Genomic DNA, 18,394 nt, shown 5'->3' on the forward strand with positions numbered 1-18,394 from the left:
GAATACGATTGTTATACACGTACATTTTATTGAAATTTAGGTGATTTGAAGTGGAACCGAATTTTTGTATTTATCCGTAGAATGTATGAATCATTGTTCTTTACGTCGATGTATTCTGAAGACTTTGGCATTGGAAGCTTTGGATGTAATTTGCTAGGGATGGGTTCCCAACACGACCGCTCACTGGTCAGATCCTTCGGCGATGCTTCGCAGTATCCAATCGGAGAAGCTACTCACCAGGGTGTAGACCCCCGGAATGGTGGTCACGCCGCACAGCGTCGGTCCAAAGGCCACGATGCCGATGATCGTATAACGTCCACTTGTTCCAAAGACGCCGGAGGTACCGTCGTCCATAAAGGGGCCGCCACTATCGCCTCGGCACACGTCATTCATGGGCATTCCCTGGGCGCACAGGTGGTTGGGAGTAATCACAATAGGCTGCTGGAAGTTCTCACTGAGACTGGCATAGGCGATGGCGCAACTGGTGGTGTTCACGATGGGCAAACGGATGAAGCGCACCCCAGCGGTGGAGTTTGAGGGGTCCATCGAACTATTATCTGGATAAAATTTGTAGTAGAGAATGTTATATACATTTAAAACCTAATATGCACTGAATTATATTTCGATCGCATTGATAGTAAGTTAAAAAATGTAACAGATCAGATATAAAGTTGTTTCGAGACTAACTTTCAGTACTCCCAATACTCCAACCAGCAGCCACTCCAATTTGTCCTATCAGCCTGTTTCCCAGTGTGATTGGCCCGTTGAAGGGTAAGCATATGGGTGTGAAAGTGCCTGCAAGGTTGGTGGTGGTTATTCAGCGTAATCATTGACCTAGGATAGGAGTATAATCTCTTACCATTAGTGCTGTTGATTCGTAGGAGGGCAATGTCATTTGCATACTTGGGCTGGTCGTAGTTCGGATGAACTATAACCTGCTCGATGGCAAACGGAGTCGCCCCATCCTGACTTCCCAATCGAACATGGGACCTACGAAAGAGCGTGGATTACAAAAGATTTAATTAGGCTTTAGACTTACAGTTCCAAATCGCTGACTAGGTTGACCACACAGTGGGCGGCAGTTACGATGTGGTTGCTGGATATCAGGGATCCGGAGCAGCGAAAGCTAATGCGGCTGCTGCCTGAAAATATTATCGTAAAACTTCTGTAAGAATAAAGATTTTTTCTTGTTTTCAGCTCAACATGTGCGCTTGCCCTTGTTCAGGAAGAAGTCTACCACCTCAGAGCAACAACCCTGATTCTTGCCCAGCTCCTGGCTCACGGGGCGGTCCAGGTGCTGGTGGAGGTGCCCCTGGTGCCGGTGGAGGCGGCCCAGGTGGTCGTGGAGGGGGCCCGCCCCAAAAGCGTGGAACGTGTGGCCCCAAACCTTGCGGCGGACAGCAGTGCAATAAATGCGGTAAGGGAGGCCCTGGAGGAAGAGGTGGCCCTGGAGGAAAAGGTGGTGGCCCTGGAGGAAGAAATGGCCCTGGAGGTAGTGGTGGTCCCGGAGGCAGAAATGCTCCCAATGGCGGTGGTGGAGGCGGAGGAGGACCTTTTGGGCTGAGTGCCCCACCAAACAATCGCGGACCCAAGGCTCTGGGACTGGCTGCTCTGCTCTTTGCCGTCGGCGTCTACCTTACATTAAAAATGGTTATTGTGGCCAGTGAAATTGGATGAGCGCAGACAGGACGGCATTGGGCCCGGCTCAGATCTCCAATGCGGAGTAAGTTTAAGAGCATTTAAGAGGCGTTGCGTTGGGTAAAATAAATTCGAAATTGCGTATTTAGCCTAACATAAGATGTACTTACTTCGGTTGCGATAAGCGATCCTTGTCAGCCAGGGAAACTGTCCGGCACTAGCCTGATCTCCTCCCAGCAGTCGGCTCTCTACATTTATCCCACATCCTTGGGTGTTCTCCTGTGCGAAAGGTGGCATCGATGCGGTTGTTGTGGATAAAGAAGCAGGAATTGTTTCAATTGGTGTAGCTAATGTTGTGGTAAACGGCGCCAGGGGCGGACCTTGATCTATGTTGGAGTCAATTGCCTCCTCTCCCTGCCGCTGGAAGCGTAGGTCCCCGGGAAATACTATGGGCTTATCCTTTGGCACGGGTCGCAGTAATGTATCCCGTTCTTCGTGCTCCACATGATACAGAAAGTGGTGTCCCAAGGCGAACCGTCGGTCGAAGAACTCTGGTTCCACGGGCTGGGGACAATTGCGTTGTTCCTCGAAGTTCCAGTAGTCATGCAGATTGGTCTCCGCTTCCAGATAATCCCCGTGTGTGTGGGAGTGCCGGCTGCCCTTGTCACTATCCGCACCATCCCAAATCCAACGATCATTCGGCGGAGCAAAGCGCATCTTGCGACTTGCTTTGACGAAGGATGACTCATCGTGGTATTGTTTGCGAGAATTCGGACAACAGACGAGCGGCTCGAGGCCTTGGAAGCCACAACTGGCGCTGTGCACCTTGGCGAACACAGCGGACTGTTCTCCGGGTCCGTGGTGAAGTAGAAGGCGTGCAAAGGGGGCACACTTCCCAAGGCGGATGCAGTGGCAGGCGGAGGCTTTGCGATCCCCTGAAAGTATAACGGATGACCAGGCTGGATGACAAGGCATGAAATCACTTCTCGAAGGTCAATGTCGGCACAGCAATCACGAACCAGAAAATCAGCAAACCAGAAGTGCCCACGGCAATTACTCACTTTTTTGGTTCGGCATTCGCCGTCATTCGTGCGGTTTATTGCCCTTCGCTGGGAATTTCTAGACTAAGACCTTGACCCACTAAGAGGGCTGGTCTTTAATTACCCCCTACCGTCGCACGTTTGTGTCTTGAGTCATTGCTTTATTAGGGATCCCCGGGATACGAGTACTTACCACTCAAACACAGGATGCAGAATAAGAGTGAGACGATTTTTAGGCGCCGCATTTCGAACGATACAAGTCAAGAAATTGGGAAACCAGTAACACAACGTCGCCCGACCAAGTGCGAAATTGAAATAAATTGGTTCAATCTCCGAGCCAGCATGCATATCTTACTTCCACGCTTCCAGCTCTATTCAGATTTCGATTTTCGCGACGACGAATCAAAACAAAAAGAGAGCTCGAAAAAACCAATTATCAGGCCGTAAACTCGGTTTGGGCCACAGCCGTAAACCAGCAGCAACATCAGACGAAGAGAACCAACAATGACGGCTAGCAAAATAACCGATTGTCATCCAGAACAGATCAATACAAAACATGTTTTGCTGGCCGGCCACTCTAAACTTGAAACTGAGGAATAGTAACAGGACACCGTTTAGAATGTGGAACTCTCTTTCGTATGTATATTATTGACGCTTACTTTAAAGTTTATGCTCTTAAGTTAGGCGATGAAATGAACGTGGCTAAGGGCTACAGAGTGCGAACAAAGTCTTTTTAGTCGGCCTAGCCCAGAAGTGGGCTCGGGCCCAGAGATTGGCTTACGTAACTAGAAATGCATCGCGTGGAATGTCGAGTTGCCGATGATGTACAACTAAAATACTTAACTACTCATTAGGCATTTTTTATAGTCGATCTGGTTTGTCTTTAACGATCGTTCCTGGCCTAAGCCACGGGGGGAACTTCTGGAGAAGCCACGGTGACTGTAACGCTATTCTCGACCTGTTCTACAGGTTCAACAATCGGCTGGGGAGTGGGGGATGGCGATGGTGATATATTCACCGCAATCGTTGTCACTGCAGCCGCTGGATAATGGCCATTTACATCGGCATTACTATTGCAATCTTCACCGGCAGACTTTTCCACGTCGTCGTCATCAACGGGCGTTTCTTGGCTTAAGACCGCCGCCAAGCGATTGTCATCTGCTTCGGGAGCTGGATCAGCTTCTTGCCCCGCCGCCAAAGTGGCGACCTCCGTCACTTCTGACTCTGGCATCTGCTCCAGTTCGGAGTCTCCGCCCTCTTCGCTCGCTCCATTTGCATTTAAATGTACGGCTACGTCGCCATTGTGCACGGAATGGGGCCCCCGAAGCTCATTGATGATCTTCTCCCCCACCTTCGCGTCGATCTCACTGATCTTCTCCTGCAGCTTGCATTTGAACTCGATCGGCCACTTGGGGCTCCATTCACGGAACAGCTTAATCTGCGGACAATGAACCATGAGAAGGGGCAAAACCGAGCAGGAAACTTTCTACTACTTACGCGGCATTGGAACAGGCTCATGGGCTTGTCCTGCACTGCTGCGTTGGCCAGCGAGTTGACCAATCCATTCACCTGGCCATCGCTGGCGCCAGAACTGGATCCCCGGGCCAGGTACTCCACGAAAACGTAGACAAAGTCATCCCGCTGCAGTTCACTCCACTCGTTGAACCACTGAATTATGTAGCGGAACTCGCCGTCTATTGATAAATTGCTCATCGACATCCCGCCTCCGTTTGTTTATATTGCTCTTTCCCAACGCCCCCGCAGTTGCTCTGCCTGGCTTTCAGTGGATTTAGCGATGCGCTGGCACGGATTCGGAGACTCGAAAAACAGTTCGCTACGATGCGGCTGCAAGTCAAGACTGCTGGCTTAACTGCTGAGCGTTGAGCTCTAAAGTTGCTAGTAAAAGTAAAACCCGTTTCCGCTTCAAATTTTTTTTCAACAGGCTCGGCTTGTGCAATCTAGAGATGCGCAACCAGGAGAATGTTCTTCACGATAGGCACGAAAATTCTTACAAAGCTTATTATGCTAATATGGCTTAAAAAATATACGAGTGCCATCTTACACTTACTAGATGCTACTTAGATATCATGTAAACTGTGTGTTTTAAAAAGATTTAATTAAACATTTATATGCCAAATGAAGACGTTCAACCCGTAAGACGAAATGTTTAAAGTCACGCATGCATCTCTTTAGTAAACCTGCCTCAAAACAGCTGATAACCGATAACTACTCTTAAGATCGTATCGATTAACCGCACCTGCGGAGAAACTTTAAAATGTAATGAATCATTACAAACTTTTGAGCTTTCTTACAACAACTAGTAAATGACTTTTGCATAAGTTTGCCTTTTCTTTCATGCCAAAGAATTTCAATAAATCGGGTAAGCATACTCTTTGAAAGAACATTTAACAATATATAAGATGAGCAACTGCAATTTACTTATTCGCCTTCCTTTTTTATACAATACTCAAACATACATTTGTCGGCTATGCGAATTTACTTCTTAAACGAACGCGTTTTAAGTTAGAACCATCATTTGAATTTCGCAGGCATTCAGGCTTATTTAGAGCATTTGGTGTGAAAGTCATTATACCATTTGGTAACACTGCCTTGAACATTTTCAGACAGTAAATAACTTTAAGAAAATCATTTATTACAACAAAAAAGATGTCTTCGTCCGAACTGGAAGTACAGAAGGCTGCTGATTGTCAGCAGGAGGCGAAGGTGCCGGCAAGCGTGGAGATTACGGGGTCCAAGCAGCCGGAGGAGGACACAAATGCCCGTACGAAGGCGGAACTCGATTTTGCCGCGGCGGAGCAGTACAAAAATCAGGGAAATGAAATGCTCAAAAGTAAGTACCTCTGGCAATCACATAGGCCCGTAATGACCACGATTAGTGTCCTTCGAGCAATCCATTCTGTGAGTGCACTTTACCAGTGCCACCTTCAACATAACCTTAAAACAATGGCAAACTTTGGCTGTGTGTGATAATTTACAAGTCTGCCGGAACCTATGGGGGTATAATTATTACCATTACTCACCCTTTGGTCTATTTCCATAGCCAAGGAGTTCTCCAAAGCCATCGACATGTACACCAAAGCCATAGAACTGCACCCCAACAGCGCGATATATTACGCCAACCGATCCTTGGCGCACTTGCGCCAGGAGAGCTTTGGTTTCGCACTACAGGATGGTGTTTCGGCGGTAAAGGCGGATCCTGCCTACCTTAAGGGTTACTATCGCCGGGCAGCGGCTCACATGTCTCTGGGGAAGTTCAAGCAAGCCCTTTGTGACTTTGAATTCGTAAGTAATCCCCGGCAGCACCTTGGGACCTCCACTAAACAAAAATTTCTTTACAGGTAGCCAAGTGCCGGCCGAACGACAAAGACGCCAAGCTTAAGTTTACCGAGTGCAACAAAATTGTCAAAATGCGCGCCTTCGAACGGGCCATTGCTGTGGATAAGCCCGAGAAGACGCTCTCAGAGATGTACAGCGACATGGAAAACATAAGTAAGTGGCTTATATTTACTCTATATAGACGTAGAGATTTACTTGCTTTTGCCAACGTATTGCAGCTATTGAGGATGACTACAAGGGTCCGCAGCTGGAAGACGGCAAGGTGACTCTAAAGTTCATGAAGGAATTGATGGAGCATTACAAGGCACAGAAGCGATTGCACCGCAAATTTGCCTACAAAGTATGCGTGTAACCCCCAAGCCCAGCAGACCTTTGAATACTTATACAATTTGTTTCAGATACTCTGCGAGATCGACACGTATATGCGAGCTCAGCCCTCGCTGGTGGATATCACTGTGCCGGATGAGGAGAAGTTCACGATTTGTGGCGACATTCACGGTCAATTCTACGACTTGATGAACATATTCGAGATCAATGGTCTGCCCTCTGAAAAGAATCCCTACCTGTTCAACGGCGATTTCGTTGACAGGGGTTCCTTCTCTGTGGAGTGTATATTTACGCTGTTTGGTTTCAAGCTGTTGTATCCTAATCACTTCTTCTTGGCGCGCGGTTAGTTTTTTTTTCTGTTCAGATGTAGAGATGTTATTTATAACATGCTTCAAACATATTCCAGGCAACCATGAAAGCATTAACATGAACCAAATGTATGGATTCACTGGCGAGGTGACAGCGAAGTACACCAGCGCCATGGCTGACATATTCACGCAAGTTTTCAACTGGCTGCCGTTGTGCCACTGCATCAACCAAAAGATCCTGGTCATGCACGGCGGGCTCTTCTCCACGGAAGACGTGACTCTGGACCATATAAGACGCATCGAACGAAATTGCCAGCCGCCCGAGGAAGGTCTTATGTGCGAGTTGCTGTGGTCCGATCCTCAGCAGTGGATGGGTCTCGGTCAGTCGAAGCGAGGCGTGGGCATCCAGTTTGGTCCGGATGTTACCGAGAAATTCTGCAAAGACAACAACCTGGACTACATCATTCGAAGCCACGAGGTTAAGGATATGGGCTATGAAGTGGCTCACAACGGTAAATGCATAACAGTCTTCTCTGCTCCGAACTATTGGTAAGCCTACACATTTGATCCTTAAACTTTAGGTAATCTTTTACCTTTTTTTGCAGTGATACTATGGGCAACATGGGCGCATTTATTACCATTACGGGTAACAATTTGAAACCAAATTACAAATCATTCGAGGCTGTGGTAAGTACTAAAAAACAACTTTATTCGGGTCAATTCATTAGCGTAATCTTTTCAGCCACATCCCGACGTCAAGCCCATGGCCTATGCCAACAGCCTAATGAACTGGCTGGCGTAGTCAGTTTCGCATTAACTTCAATAGCTAAAACATACTCCCACACAACACATACCAATTTACAAACAGCTTGAGAACTTACAATCGCAAGACAGCCCAGCTTACAATGATCAAAGGAGAGGAAAAGGATTCGAAGATGCTCAATAGACTTATGCACACCGCGAGCTGCTTCACTACTTAAGTACGAGTATGGCGAGTCCATAAGGCGTAGGACGAGTGGAGGACGGGGAAAGGATCAAGATCACAAATACAGAACAGCAATCATTTTATAAATTCAGCTATATTTGATACAGAACGAAATGTTATAGTGTATTGTGGCTTTAGAAGTCGGATGCTAAGTTTTATCGGTGCCAAGCATCTGGGGTTCCACTTGTAAGTAAAAATTGAAAGAAAATGTTTGTTTATGCATAGCATTTAGTTATGGCTACCAAAACATAATATACGATTACATATATACAATTTTTCATCAATTTTGTTTGTTCCGAACGCTTTATTTGTGTATAAAACCCCAGTTTTGTTCAAAAACCTTGCCTTGTTTATATTTTATAAAAGTCATTTCAATAAAACTATTCAAGTTAGATACCTCAATAATAATCCCATACATTTTTTTAATCCAATAACTATTGCCTACTCTCCGGGCACAAACAAAACAGTTCTGATCAAAATATTCGAAACTGCATTAAAAGACACCTAGCTTAAGAGCCTGTAATGTTAATCGAGTGAACAGAAATCAGAATAGAGCAATTGTGAAATAAAAAATCGGTCCGTTCTTTATTAACCAAGATCTCGTCCACTAGCTATGCTAAAGCCCATGACCTCGAAGATCTGGTTAACATTAGCCTGATAATCCTGAAGATGGGCCCGCTGCAACAGCGTAACGTATACGAAGGGTCCATTGTAAGAAATAAGCTGGAGGAAGAACGCTCTGGCCGGCGTCTGTAGCTCTTGCGGCTGTATTTGTGATAGGTATATTACCACCGTGCTCATGATCTCGTGCAGATGTCTTCCCTCTATCTGAAGACCGAGTATAAAGTCCGCGAGGCTCTTCAGCAGCTTAAGCTGCAGTTTGTACTCCTGAGTCTGCGCTTGCGAGGTCTCCGTGCTGCTGTGCAGGGATGCTGTCTTCAGGAACTGCTTTAACTGGGGTATCACATCACTGAAAAGCACAAGGATAGGGTAAAAAGATCTAGTTATCCTCGAAACAGTGACTTACCTAAGGCTGCGTTTAAGTATAAAGTCCTTGGCATGAACGCCTAGCAAGTGCAGCAGGGTGAAGCATCGGTTTAGCACCAATGCGTCCTTTTGGCGGAATTTTTCGATCAGAGGTTGCCACACTAGATGCACTAATGGCAGCAGCTCGTCCTCGTAGTCCGCCAGTAATGGCAGACCACTGGAGAAACATTCCAAAGCTGCAATCTGCTGCCCCTGATCGGCGGTGGAAATGAACTTGATTACTTGACCTAGTATATCCTTAACCATTTCCACGTGGCGCGGAAGCACGGGCTTCGTGGGTTTCTCTTCCGTGTCATCCGCATCGTCGGCTTCATCCTTTGCCGGCTCCTCGGCGTCGCCCATGTTGGTGTCGCCATTCAGATCTTTCAATAACTTTGGCCTCTCCAGCACACTCATCCACGTGCTTAGGACATTCTGCTCCTCATCCACTTGCATCGGCAGCTCGGTATCAACCTCCGCCGCAGCATCATCATGCCAATCGGAAACATGATTCAGGAATGATTTGAAGACGCGAAGATAAGAGTGCACGTTGGTTGTCTGGTGTGATTTGGAGCACTCTTCGCGTATAGTTTGGAATAAGCTGTCCAGGTGGGGCACATTGCCGCGTGTGCTGTACTGCAACACGACGGTGAGGATGTCCACGGCGGCCGTGCTATCTGGCGATCGTTTTAGCAACGCGTTTAGGTGAAAAGTGATGTAGTCGGTGGAGCATTCGATAAAATGTGAGGGCTCCGCATATTTAAGAGCGTACTGCATGGAAACGAAGGCGAAACTGGCCGCTTGATGGACGATAGTGTTACTGCTAGCCACCTTGAGAAGCACTTTGTGTAGACTTAAAAATATATGCCTGTCGAAGGTATCACCAATAAATCTGGCACAGTGACCCACTGCATCCAAAATTAGGCAGGTGTGCAGAACATTAAACTGGGCGTCTGCAATGGTCACCCGACTACCGACCACCTCCGTCTGCTCGTCATCAGAATCGCAGTCCTGGGTGCGTACCTCAATCGCCGATGAATAGATGCCAGGAGTACGGTCCTCAAACCAATGCGTGGGCTAAAAAAAATTATAGTACACATTGTACACATATAAAATCCATTCTCACCTTGTTGACCTTAAGGCGCCACGCCGAGTCCGGCTGAAGGGCCAGGTTCCAATGCTCGTCTCGAAGGATCTGGTCCAAGAAAAGTTTAGCCAGCACCAGTCGACTTCCCCGCGCCTTCTTCTCCTGCGGCGTTACCATCAGTGTTAGAAGCAGCACACACTCGTTCATGGATGGTGACCTTTGCTGAATCATCTCCTGACAGTAATCAAATACAAGTCGATTTATTGTTGGCTCAGTACCCAACAGGGCTCCAATGTCATATAGGATATCAACTGTACGCCTTGAGCTTAGATACTTGAACTGCCTCCAAGGCAGTTTGGCCAGTTCGGCGGCCAGACCTTTGGAATCACCTTCTCGAATACGTCGAAGTGAGTATTCCTCGTTGAGAAGGTCCCTGGTTGGCCGTTGATCTAGTGCTGTCAACAGACAAGTGACGAACATCTCCAGATTTTTGGGAACTAGCAGCAATAGCTGCAATTTATCGGTGTTGACGTTGCGTAGGAATCCTTTGAAGAACAGAAGCTCGGCAAACTGTTCGTTGTCCTCGCAGCGATGCAGTATGCGTGGCCATTTATTGAGGTGTGCATCTAGCAGCATCTCCGCATTCTCATCGAATATGTCTTGGCTGCTGGCCTGTTGTTGCAGCAGAAGTAGGGTGTCCCTGCACCGCTGGGCTATCTTCTCATTCTCGTCCTCTGACAGAGCCAATACGCTCTCTAGTACATGGAGAAAGTTTCCCCTCAGATTGTAAGCACAATGTTTTAGCAACAGGCAACACATATCGGAGTAGGATTCCCTTACCCGTATTGCGCTGTGAGTCCGTAGAATACTCATTTCGGCAAATATTGGTCGAAGGTGCCTCGAAGTGGCGGCCACCCACTGATGCGAACGAAGCTCCGTTTGCATTTGATGCAATCGCTCCTCATTCTGTTCTGTAGTAGCCTTCTTGCTGGCAAAAAAGGTGAAATCGCATTGATGAGCCTCTTCGTTGTTTTTGAACAGTTTGCGGAAGGCATCTCCATCGTAGCGCATTTTTATAAACTCATTAGTGGTCTCCTCAAACATTATGCAAATAATGCGTCCCAGCGCTTGAATTGCCATCTAATTATAATATTTAAATCAATATAAATGAAGTTATACAAAACCATCGAAAAACTCACCGATTTTATAGTCTCTCCCACCTTGTCATCTTTCATTGATGTTTTGAACAGCACGATGAGTACCTTGGGAAGGAATATAAATATGGTATTGGCTACCTGACTACGCAGGACAACATCCACTTGATCGGATTCGTCATGGACATAGAAAACCATCATCAGACACTGAATGGCTGTCTGTACGAGTTTTCGATACTTTTCCTGTTCGATGATTTCCAAGAGCATGATCAGTATCTGGCCAATAACCATCGCAGTCTCCTTAACGTAGAAAGATTCCACCACATCAGTGGTGGAGCGACGAAGTGCCTCGAATATACACTGAACGGCTGCCAGTTTGATTTCCTCGGAAAGGTTTGGTCGCATGGACGCTGTCTTGGAGTCGCGTACCTGTTGCAGCACCACCACCAGGATGGAACGCAGACCCTTCTCATCGGCCAGGTATGTTTTGGAGACAATGTTGCTTAAGCAGTTCATCAGGCTGGTGCGAAGTTCCTGGTTTTCTCTGCGGAAGAGACAGTCTTCTCTGAAGTCGAAAACCCAAGCGGAGCGGAGCCACTTACCCGGTTAGCTCATCCAGTTTGACCACCAGTGGCACCACCGTTTGCACCTGGTAAATGCGCATTTCTCCAAAGTTGAATCCCTCGATTGCGCGCTCCACCACCGACAACGTGTCCTTGCTGGGCTCCTTGATGAAGCCTTCCACCGCTGGCTTTATCTTCGTCACATACCACTCTAGATGCATCATCGTGGCAGCAGTATTCACTAACCAAATAAACCCAAAGCGAAACCCGGCAAAATCCGGGAAGAAGTTTTGAACCAACAGCTGTTCCGACAGTCACATGCAAACGCGCGCGTTTTCACCCCCGCCACCCACAATCGCTATCGAAGTCTATCGGTTATTTTGAATTGCGCGCCAAGCCGCCCTTAATTTTGATTTTCTTTTATTTAAAGCACCAGTATTGACTAATATATTTCGAAGTTTCAGGATTTTGGTAAACTCGGGATTGGCTTTGTTAAATACTACAAGTTTACATATTCAGATTGTATTTGAAATTAATCATCTAGCTATAGAACTCATGCTGAGCTTCGTCCTTGCGCACGCTGGTCTTATAACCCTTTTCGAAGTCCTTGGCATTGACCACATAGCGATTCTCGCGCACTGCATGCATACCAGCCTCTTGGCAAATGGCATTGATATCCGCATTGGAGATCTTGTCCGGACGTGCAATGATGTCCTCCAGATCCACATCCTCACCCACATTCATTTTCGAGGTGATTGTGGTGAAAACTAAGCGCTTCTGGCGACGATCCGGCAATGGTAACTCAATTTTCCGATCCAAACGGCCGGGTCGTAACAGAGCCGGATCTAAGGTATCTGCACGATTGGTGGCCATGATAACCTTAATGTTGGTGGTCTCATCAAAGCCATCCATTTGGTTGAGTAGCTCCAGCAGGATGCGCTGCACCTCGCGATCAGCACCTGTCTGTGCATCAAAGCGCTTGGTGGCAATCGCATCGATCTCATCAATGAAGATAATTGAAGGAGAATTCTGCTTGGCCAGGCGGAAAAGATCTCGCACCATGCGTGGCCCCTCGCCTAGGTATTTCTGGACGAACTCGGAGCCCACGACACGAATAAATGATGCAGTTGTATGATGGGCCACCGCCTTGGCCAGCATGGTTTTGCCACATCCAGGTGGTCCAAAAAGGAGGACGCCGCGTGGGGGATCGATGCCTGGAAGAGAATTAGTGGAAATAGTCTTTTGATATTGCGAATACCCACCAATTTGCTTGTAAAGCTGGGCGTGGGTCAAGGGCAGCTCGACAGCCTCGCGTATCTCCTGTTTCTGGATGTCCAAGCCTCCAATGTCGGAGTAGCTGATATCCGGTTTCTCATCCGGCGATAGCATCGATATGGTGCTGTCCGCCTCCGGTGGCACCAGATCGACCAGACAATTGCTTTGCTTGTGCAGCCCAACCGAAGAGGACGGCTTCAGTTGCTCCCTGTCAATGGTGGATAGCACTCGAACATAGTAATTGGATCCGGTGGTGGAGGCCACTATGCCGTTGTTTTCATCCACCGCCTCCAGAAACTGGCCAATGACCAGAGGCACGGCTTTTATGCGCTTAACTTCCTCCTGAGCGTGTATGAACTCCTTCTTCAGATTGCGTTGCTCCTCCTTGATATAATCCTCCTGCACCTGGATGAGCTCCAGCTCCATCTGAAGCTTCTTATATAGTACATACAGATCATGCGGATCCAGTCCATCATACTTCTCCAGCGACTGCTCGTGAAACTGGGCAATTTCCTCCTTTAACAAACGCATTTTCGTCTTATCCCTGTGGAGATTCGATTCGAAGTGAAAGGCAATGACACGAATTTTCAAAGGCTAAAGCAGGTTATCGTAAAAAAAATATCGATAACTGTTAACAGGATAAGAATGGCAATACTAAAAAAGCTTCAATACATGAGCGTAACCAGAAACAATTATTTAATACTTATTGAATGCGAAGTTATGATATATTGTATTTTCAAACTATGTTGATTAAGCCCGATCGATATATAAAAATTATACAATTTCTAAAATGATTTTTAACGCTCCTTCGAAACTTTTCGCGTCGCCACGTGAATGGCAATCAGCTGTTGAACCGACCTGTTGTTTTTCTTGGATTTGTTTTTGTTGTGCTTGCTTTTCTGCCTCCGACGTGGAGCGATCTATTTATATATCTATTTTGGTTTATTTTGGAACCACAAATTCTCTTCGGCATAGGAAAAATATATATGCCTAGGCATTGACACTTTTTGTGAGACATTCAAACACTTAGTCAAAGAAAGGTGGCTAGATATCGACATTGTGCAACGCCGGCTTCGATTGGGAAATCTTCGTCAGATACCATCGCGCAGAAATTTATAGATTTTCCAACGGACTAGAATATATAGATATCGGTGTCAAAACAAATATGGCCATTATGTAACGCCCCGATTCCTGTCCAGCACACTTTGCACACCAGCGACACCCGACAGCCAAAACCGCCCGCAACATGGACATCCTAATCTTTGTGACGGCGGCGGCCCATTTGGTCTACACGCCCTTTACGAAAGTGGAGGAGAGCTTCAATCTCCAGGCCATGCACGACATTCTTTATCTGCGAAACAACTTTACGCAGGTGGAGGACAAAGGTTCCCCAAACCTCCTGCCAGATCACTAATATCTTTCTGAATTTCAGTACGATCACCATGACTATCCGGGCGTGGTTCCACGCACCTTCATCGGCCCATTGGTGGTGTCCATTATCTCAGCCCCGTTTGTCCTGCTCTTCGAGACCCTTAGCATCAACAAGTTCTGGGCCCAATATGTAGGTAAAATCAGCATTTCAACTGCCTATTTCGGAGTGTTAATTGATTATGAACCCCTTAGTGCGCCTTGTCTTGGCTGGGGCCATCTCTGTGGCCTGGAACAGCCTACGGCAGGCGGTGACAAAGATTTACGGAGTTGAGGTCCGCCTGTGGTTCACAGCCATCACTATTACGCAGTTCCACTTCATGTTCTACATGACTAGGCCTCTGCCCAATATCTTTGCCCTGCCGATAGGTAAGCCAAGTTGACGGTCTCTGCTATGCTATGTACCCAATATTATTAGACTTTTTCTTGTTGCAGTGCTCTTTGCCATTGCCTATTGGCTACGCGACCAGCACAAGCCATTCATCATCTGCTCTGGTATATCCATTCTCGTCTTTCGATCCGAGTTGGCGTTATTTTTGGGTATTTTGCTGGTGGTGAGCCTCCTACGGCGAAAAGTTTCCATTGACGGGTGAAGATTATCAATCATTGCATACTATTCAATGCTAATATTTGTAAAAATAGGCTACTCAAAGTTGCACTGCCGGCGGGCGTCTGCATTTTGGCTGCCACAGTGCTGGTGGACTCGTTCTTTTGGCGCCGCCTGCTTTGGCCCGAGGGTGAGGTGCTATGGTACAACACCGTACTCAATAAGAGCTCCAACTGGGGTACCTCGCCTTTTCTATGGTACTTTTACTCCGCCCTGCCACGTGCCATGGGTGCATCGCTGGTGCTCGTGCCCATCGGCGTCGCATTGGAGCCACGTATTCGGCCATTGGTCCTGTCGGCTCTCCTCTTTGTCCTTTTGTACTCCATTCTGCCGCACAAGGAGCTGCGCTTCATCATCTACGTGTTTCCAGTTCTCAACATTGCTGCGGCTTGCGCATGCCAACGAATGTAAGCGTCGTATTATTTCATTAGTAAAATGCATTTCTATTATTGGTTTCCTCGTTTAGTTGGATGAACAGCGCCAAGTCAACGTGGCATAGCTTTCTGGCGCTCGCCTGTGGAGCCCATCTCCTGCTAAATGTCTTTATAACGCTCTTCCTGCTTGTCATTTCGGGCACCAACTATCCGGGCGGAGCAGCCCTCTCCCGATTGCATCGCTTGGAAGCTGGCACCTCAAACGTTTCCGTTCACATTTCCAACTTGGCCGCCCAGAGCGGCGTGTCGCGTTTTATGGAAATAAATAATGAATGGACTTACAGCAAGGACGAGACAATGAACTATACCCAGGCGGATTTGGTTGCATACACACATCTTTTGGTCGAGGCGAAGAACAAGCAAAACACTGAACTATGGGCATCGCTCCAAAACGAATTCGATACGCTAGAGTTTATTGACTGCTTCAACAGCATCGGCATTCAATACAATTCTCTGCTGCCGGTGCGAATAAAGACGAAGCCTTGCATTGGTATACTTAAAAAGAGACCAGTGGCTCCAAAAGAGGCATCAAAAACAAAAGAGAAAATAGCAAAAACTAAGACATACCCGGTGGAAAAAGAAACGTTATTAGCTCCTGTTAAAGAATTTCCAAAAGTGATAGGAGATCCGAAAATGAAATCCAGGTTACAAGTCGATGCGGATGATGATGATGGCATCGTGTCCACTGTGGAGGAAATGTCGCTAGAACTGGAAACGGATACTGAGCCCCATGCTGGGGCAGAGACCATCGAAACGCCCTTGAAGGAGATCAATTTCCAGGAGCTGAGAACCCTCGCCTTGGGACAGGCAACCAAGAAGTCGAGAGCAGCCACCAAGATGAAGATTCGACAAATTATCGAGCAGCACTACCGCGCCAAGGGCAAACAAATCGAAAACGACTCCGCAGAGACCCAAAAAACGCAAGGAAAGGCTGGATTACGGCAATCCGTAAAGTCCATCATAAAGCAGGAGAAGATCAAGGAAATGATCGAGCAGATCGCTACGATGGATCTGACACGCATCTGCGATTTGGAAAGGACTTCGACCAAAGATTGCTTAAAACAGGTCATAGACAAAATAGATGACAGCGAGGGTTTGAAATCCAAATGACAAAACCTATCACACTTTAAACTGTTTTATTAAATTAAGCTAAGCGTTTGTTAATGGCACAGTTGTAAAAATTTAAAATAAAAGCAATAATAAAAGCGAATCAAAATTTCAGGAATTTCCTATATCTTGATAGAAAATTAAGTCGCGGCCAAATCGCACCCGAATCGCGTCCGAATCGCGCTAAAGTCGCCTCAAAATCCCCCCTAAATCGCATCTAATCGCGCCTAATTAAGCTCAAACGCTCTAACTAAACATAAATTGCCAAATAGAGTATGACACATTACGGCACGTCGGATATATTTTTTGCTGACCAAAAATAAATATAAATTAAATTATAGAGTATTAAAGTATCGTCATATATGTAGAACTAGTCATTAGGGATATCGCAATATCCCCATCTCTAGCTTAAACGCGATATATGTATTTAAAGTAACAGTGGTGGAAACACACCAAATTATTTCGGCAATAAAATCGAAATTACAAACTTCCAGAAAGCTGTTATCTATATAAAAAGGTGTGATAAGCCTTATGTCGCAGGTGTATCAACGCTAATCCACTTAATGGCGCTTTCACCACAGACCAACCCCTCTCACACGTATCCATTCACCAGCAATCATATGTTTTCTTATCACCTTCAGGTTGACCTCAAACGCAGTACGGCGAATTTTGGAAGGCAATCGGTGCGGTGAAATGGAGCTGACTGGATGGGTGAAGAACTACGGCTGGGGCCGCAAGGGCATCAACTCGGCGGTGGCCCAGCTGGCAATGGCCAATGATCCGGACTTTCGTCTGAACGAGGAGGAGACCTATGCGGAAATGTGGATGGGCACGCATGTGTGCGGTGTGTCCGTGGTCAAGGAAACCGGAGAGACTCTGGACCGAGTGCTAAAGAAGGACCTTTCATACCTGTTCAAGGTGCTAAGCATCAACAAGGCACTCAGCATCCAGGTGCATCCGAACAAGTGCGAAGCGGAGCGCCTGCACAAGGAGCGCCCGGATATCTACAAGGATCCCAATCACAAGCCGGAACTGGCCATTGCCCTCACGCCCTTTCTGGCCCTCGTGGGATTTATGTCAGCCGAAGATATCAGGGACTACATCGATGAGTTCCAGCCGCTGAGTAAACTCATTGGCAAGGAGGCTGTGGATCAGCTCCATGACTCGACCAACTCGGAAAGCGTTAAGTTGTGCTACGAGAAGCTGATGAAGACCGAAGAGCCGGTGATAGCCAAGTGCATCAGTGAAATAGCCAAGGATTACCAAAACGGTGAGCCATTCTGTGCAATCTATGAAAGATTTGTAAACATTCCTCTAAAATAGAACTGAAATCCAACGATCTGCTTGAGGTGTTCACCAAGGTCAACAAAGACTTCCCCGGCGATGTGGGCGTACTGTCCCTGTTCTTCCTCAACCTAATCCGCCTGCAGCCCGGCCAGGCGATCTACTTGGGCGCGAACGAGATTCATGCCTACCTGGACGGCGACTGTGTGGAGTGCATGGCTTGCTCGGACAATGTGATACGGGCGGGCCTAACGCCCAAGTACAAGGATGTGGACCAGCTGCTGGAATCTGTGATCTTCGAAAGTTCGTATAAGGATCGCAAGGAGTTCATTCCGTACCGCATAGATGACCAGGTCCAGGTCTATATTCCGCCAGTATCCGACTTTGCAGTGATAAATGTGAATATCGAACACTCGCTGGAGTCGTACAAGCTGGAGATACAAGCATTCGGCTCCATATTGATAGTTCTAAAGGGATCCCGCATTCTTAAATTGAAAACCCAGCAGGGAGATAAGGAGATCTTGGTAACCCGCGGCAGCATTGTGTACATTCCCGTCGAGGCGGCGCCGGAAATCGAATTCGCCCAGTCCGACGATTGCGACGAGGACTTCAGCGGCTACATAGCAACCAGCAACTACTTTCGAGTGCCCTAAAATTCTCAGTTAATCGAAATATTTTGTACAGTGCAATAAATCCATTAACACGTTTTGGTGGTGAATTATTTTGTTTATATTTACTTGCAATTAAGAGCTAAGAATGTAAGCTAAAGTGGCA

General features: G+C 47.0%; 8 protein-coding genes across 12 annotated transcripts; 4 read left to right on the forward strand and 4 right to left on the reverse strand.

Moving 5' to 3' along the window:
• Positions 1 to 4: 4 nt before the first annotated feature.
• Positions 5 to 3,495, reverse strand: CG34409 (uncharacterized protein). The gene is made up of 7 exons (NM_001104258.2): positions 3,338 to 3,495; positions 2,872 to 3,267; positions 1,809 to 2,573; positions 1,040 to 1,142; positions 860 to 990; positions 688 to 795; positions 5 to 557 (listed from the first exon to the last, which is right to left on the reverse strand). The coding sequence occupies exons 2-7, from the start codon at positions 2,921 to 2,923 to the stop codon at positions 181 to 183; spliced, it is 1,536 nt and encodes a 511-aa protein (NP_001097728.2). The 5' UTR covers positions 2,924 to 3,267; positions 3,338 to 3,495; the 3' UTR covers positions 5 to 180.
• On the forward strand, positions 645 to 1,790 carry CG31415 (uncharacterized protein). Its single transcript, NM_169305.3, has 2 exons — positions 645 to 771; positions 1,198 to 1,790. The coding sequence occupies exon 2, from the start codon at positions 1,204 to 1,206 to the stop codon at positions 1,675 to 1,677; it is 474 nt and encodes a 157-aa protein (NP_731395.1). The 5' UTR covers positions 645 to 771; positions 1,198 to 1,203; the 3' UTR covers positions 1,678 to 1,790.
• CG12948 (uncharacterized protein) lies at positions 3,295 to 4,872 on the reverse strand. 2 transcript variants are annotated; one of them, NM_001300334.1, is made up of 2 exons: positions 4,176 to 4,872; positions 3,295 to 4,116 (listed from the first exon to the last, which is right to left on the reverse strand). In NM_001300334.1, exons 1-2 carry the CDS (start codon positions 4,395 to 4,397, stop codon positions 3,580 to 3,582), a joined length of 759 nt encoding a protein of 252 aa, NP_001287263.1. In that variant the 5' UTR covers positions 4,398 to 4,872; the 3' UTR covers positions 3,295 to 3,579. The 2 variants fall into 2 exon arrangements, with proteins under 2 accessions (NP_001287263.1, NP_649936.1); NM_141679.2 differs by having other exon boundaries at positions 4,176 to 4,634.
• Positions 4,873 to 5,002: 130 nt separating this feature from the next.
• On the forward strand, positions 5,003 to 8,222 carry PpD3 (Protein phosphatase D3). 3 transcript variants are annotated; one of them, NM_080207.3, is made up of 9 exons: positions 5,003 to 5,058; positions 5,206 to 5,529; positions 5,740 to 5,981; positions 6,038 to 6,188; positions 6,254 to 6,375; positions 6,434 to 6,704; positions 6,769 to 7,219; positions 7,276 to 7,357; positions 7,413 to 8,222. In NM_080207.3, exons 2-9 carry the CDS (start codon positions 5,346 to 5,348, stop codon positions 7,470 to 7,472), a joined length of 1,563 nt encoding a protein of 520 aa, NP_524946.1. In that variant the 5' UTR covers positions 5,003 to 5,058; positions 5,206 to 5,345; the 3' UTR covers positions 7,473 to 8,222. The 3 variants fall into 3 exon arrangements, with proteins under 3 accessions (NP_524946.1, NP_731398.1, NP_001262433.1); NM_169307.2 differs by having other exon boundaries at positions 5,041 to 5,058; positions 5,303 to 5,529; NM_001275504.2 differs by lacking the exon at positions 5,003 to 5,058 and having other exon boundaries at positions 5,255 to 5,529.
• On the reverse strand, positions 8,216 to 11,814 carry Tti1 (Telo2 interacting protein 1). Its single transcript, NM_141680.2, has 5 exons — positions 11,525 to 11,814; positions 10,968 to 11,466; positions 9,808 to 10,908; positions 8,683 to 9,758; positions 8,216 to 8,625 (listed from the first exon to the last, which is right to left on the reverse strand). The coding sequence occupies exons 1-5, from the start codon at positions 11,707 to 11,709 to the stop codon at positions 8,244 to 8,246; spliced, it is 3,243 nt and encodes a 1,080-aa protein (NP_649937.1). The 5' UTR covers positions 11,710 to 11,814; the 3' UTR covers positions 8,216 to 8,243.
• A 48-nt stretch (positions 11,815 to 11,862) lies between these two features.
• Rpt3R (Regulatory particle triple-A ATPase 3-related) lies at positions 11,863 to 13,638 on the reverse strand. 2 transcript variants are annotated; one of them, NM_169308.4, is made up of 3 exons: positions 13,619 to 13,638; positions 12,748 to 13,304; positions 11,863 to 12,699 (listed from the first exon to the last, which is right to left on the reverse strand). In NM_169308.4, the coding sequence occupies exons 2-3, from the start codon at positions 13,289 to 13,291 to the stop codon at positions 12,026 to 12,028; spliced, it is 1,218 nt and encodes a 405-aa protein (NP_731401.3). In that variant the 5' UTR covers positions 13,292 to 13,304; positions 13,619 to 13,638; the 3' UTR covers positions 11,863 to 12,025. The 2 variants fall into 2 exon arrangements, with proteins under 2 accessions (NP_731401.3, NP_649938.2); NM_141681.4 differs by lacking the exon at positions 13,619 to 13,638 and having other exon boundaries at positions 12,748 to 13,342.
• Alg12 (Alg12 alpha-1,6-mannosyltransferase) lies at positions 13,619 to 16,441 on the forward strand. The gene is made up of 6 exons (NM_141682.4): positions 13,619 to 14,132; positions 14,193 to 14,325; positions 14,384 to 14,557; positions 14,624 to 14,777; positions 14,831 to 15,202; positions 15,262 to 16,441. Exons 1-6 carry the CDS (start codon positions 14,007 to 14,009, stop codon positions 16,337 to 16,339), a joined length of 2,037 nt encoding a protein of 678 aa, NP_649939.1. The 5' UTR covers positions 13,619 to 14,006; the 3' UTR covers positions 16,340 to 16,441.
• Positions 16,442 to 16,749: 308 nt separating this feature from the next.
• Positions 16,750 to 18,336, forward strand: Mpi (Mannose phosphate isomerase). The gene is made up of 3 exons (NM_141683.3): positions 16,750 to 16,853; positions 16,978 to 17,606; positions 17,660 to 18,336. Exons 2-3 carry the CDS (start codon positions 17,030 to 17,032, stop codon positions 18,271 to 18,273), a joined length of 1,191 nt encoding a protein of 396 aa, NP_649940.1. The 5' UTR covers positions 16,750 to 16,853; positions 16,978 to 17,029; the 3' UTR covers positions 18,274 to 18,336.
• Positions 18,337 to 18,394: the final 58 nt, after the last annotated feature.

This window comes from Drosophila melanogaster, chromosome 3R (assembly GCF_000001215.4).
Source record: "Drosophila melanogaster chromosome 3R".
Taxonomy (NCBI): Eukaryota; Metazoa; Arthropoda; class Insecta; order Diptera; family Drosophilidae; genus Drosophila; species Drosophila melanogaster.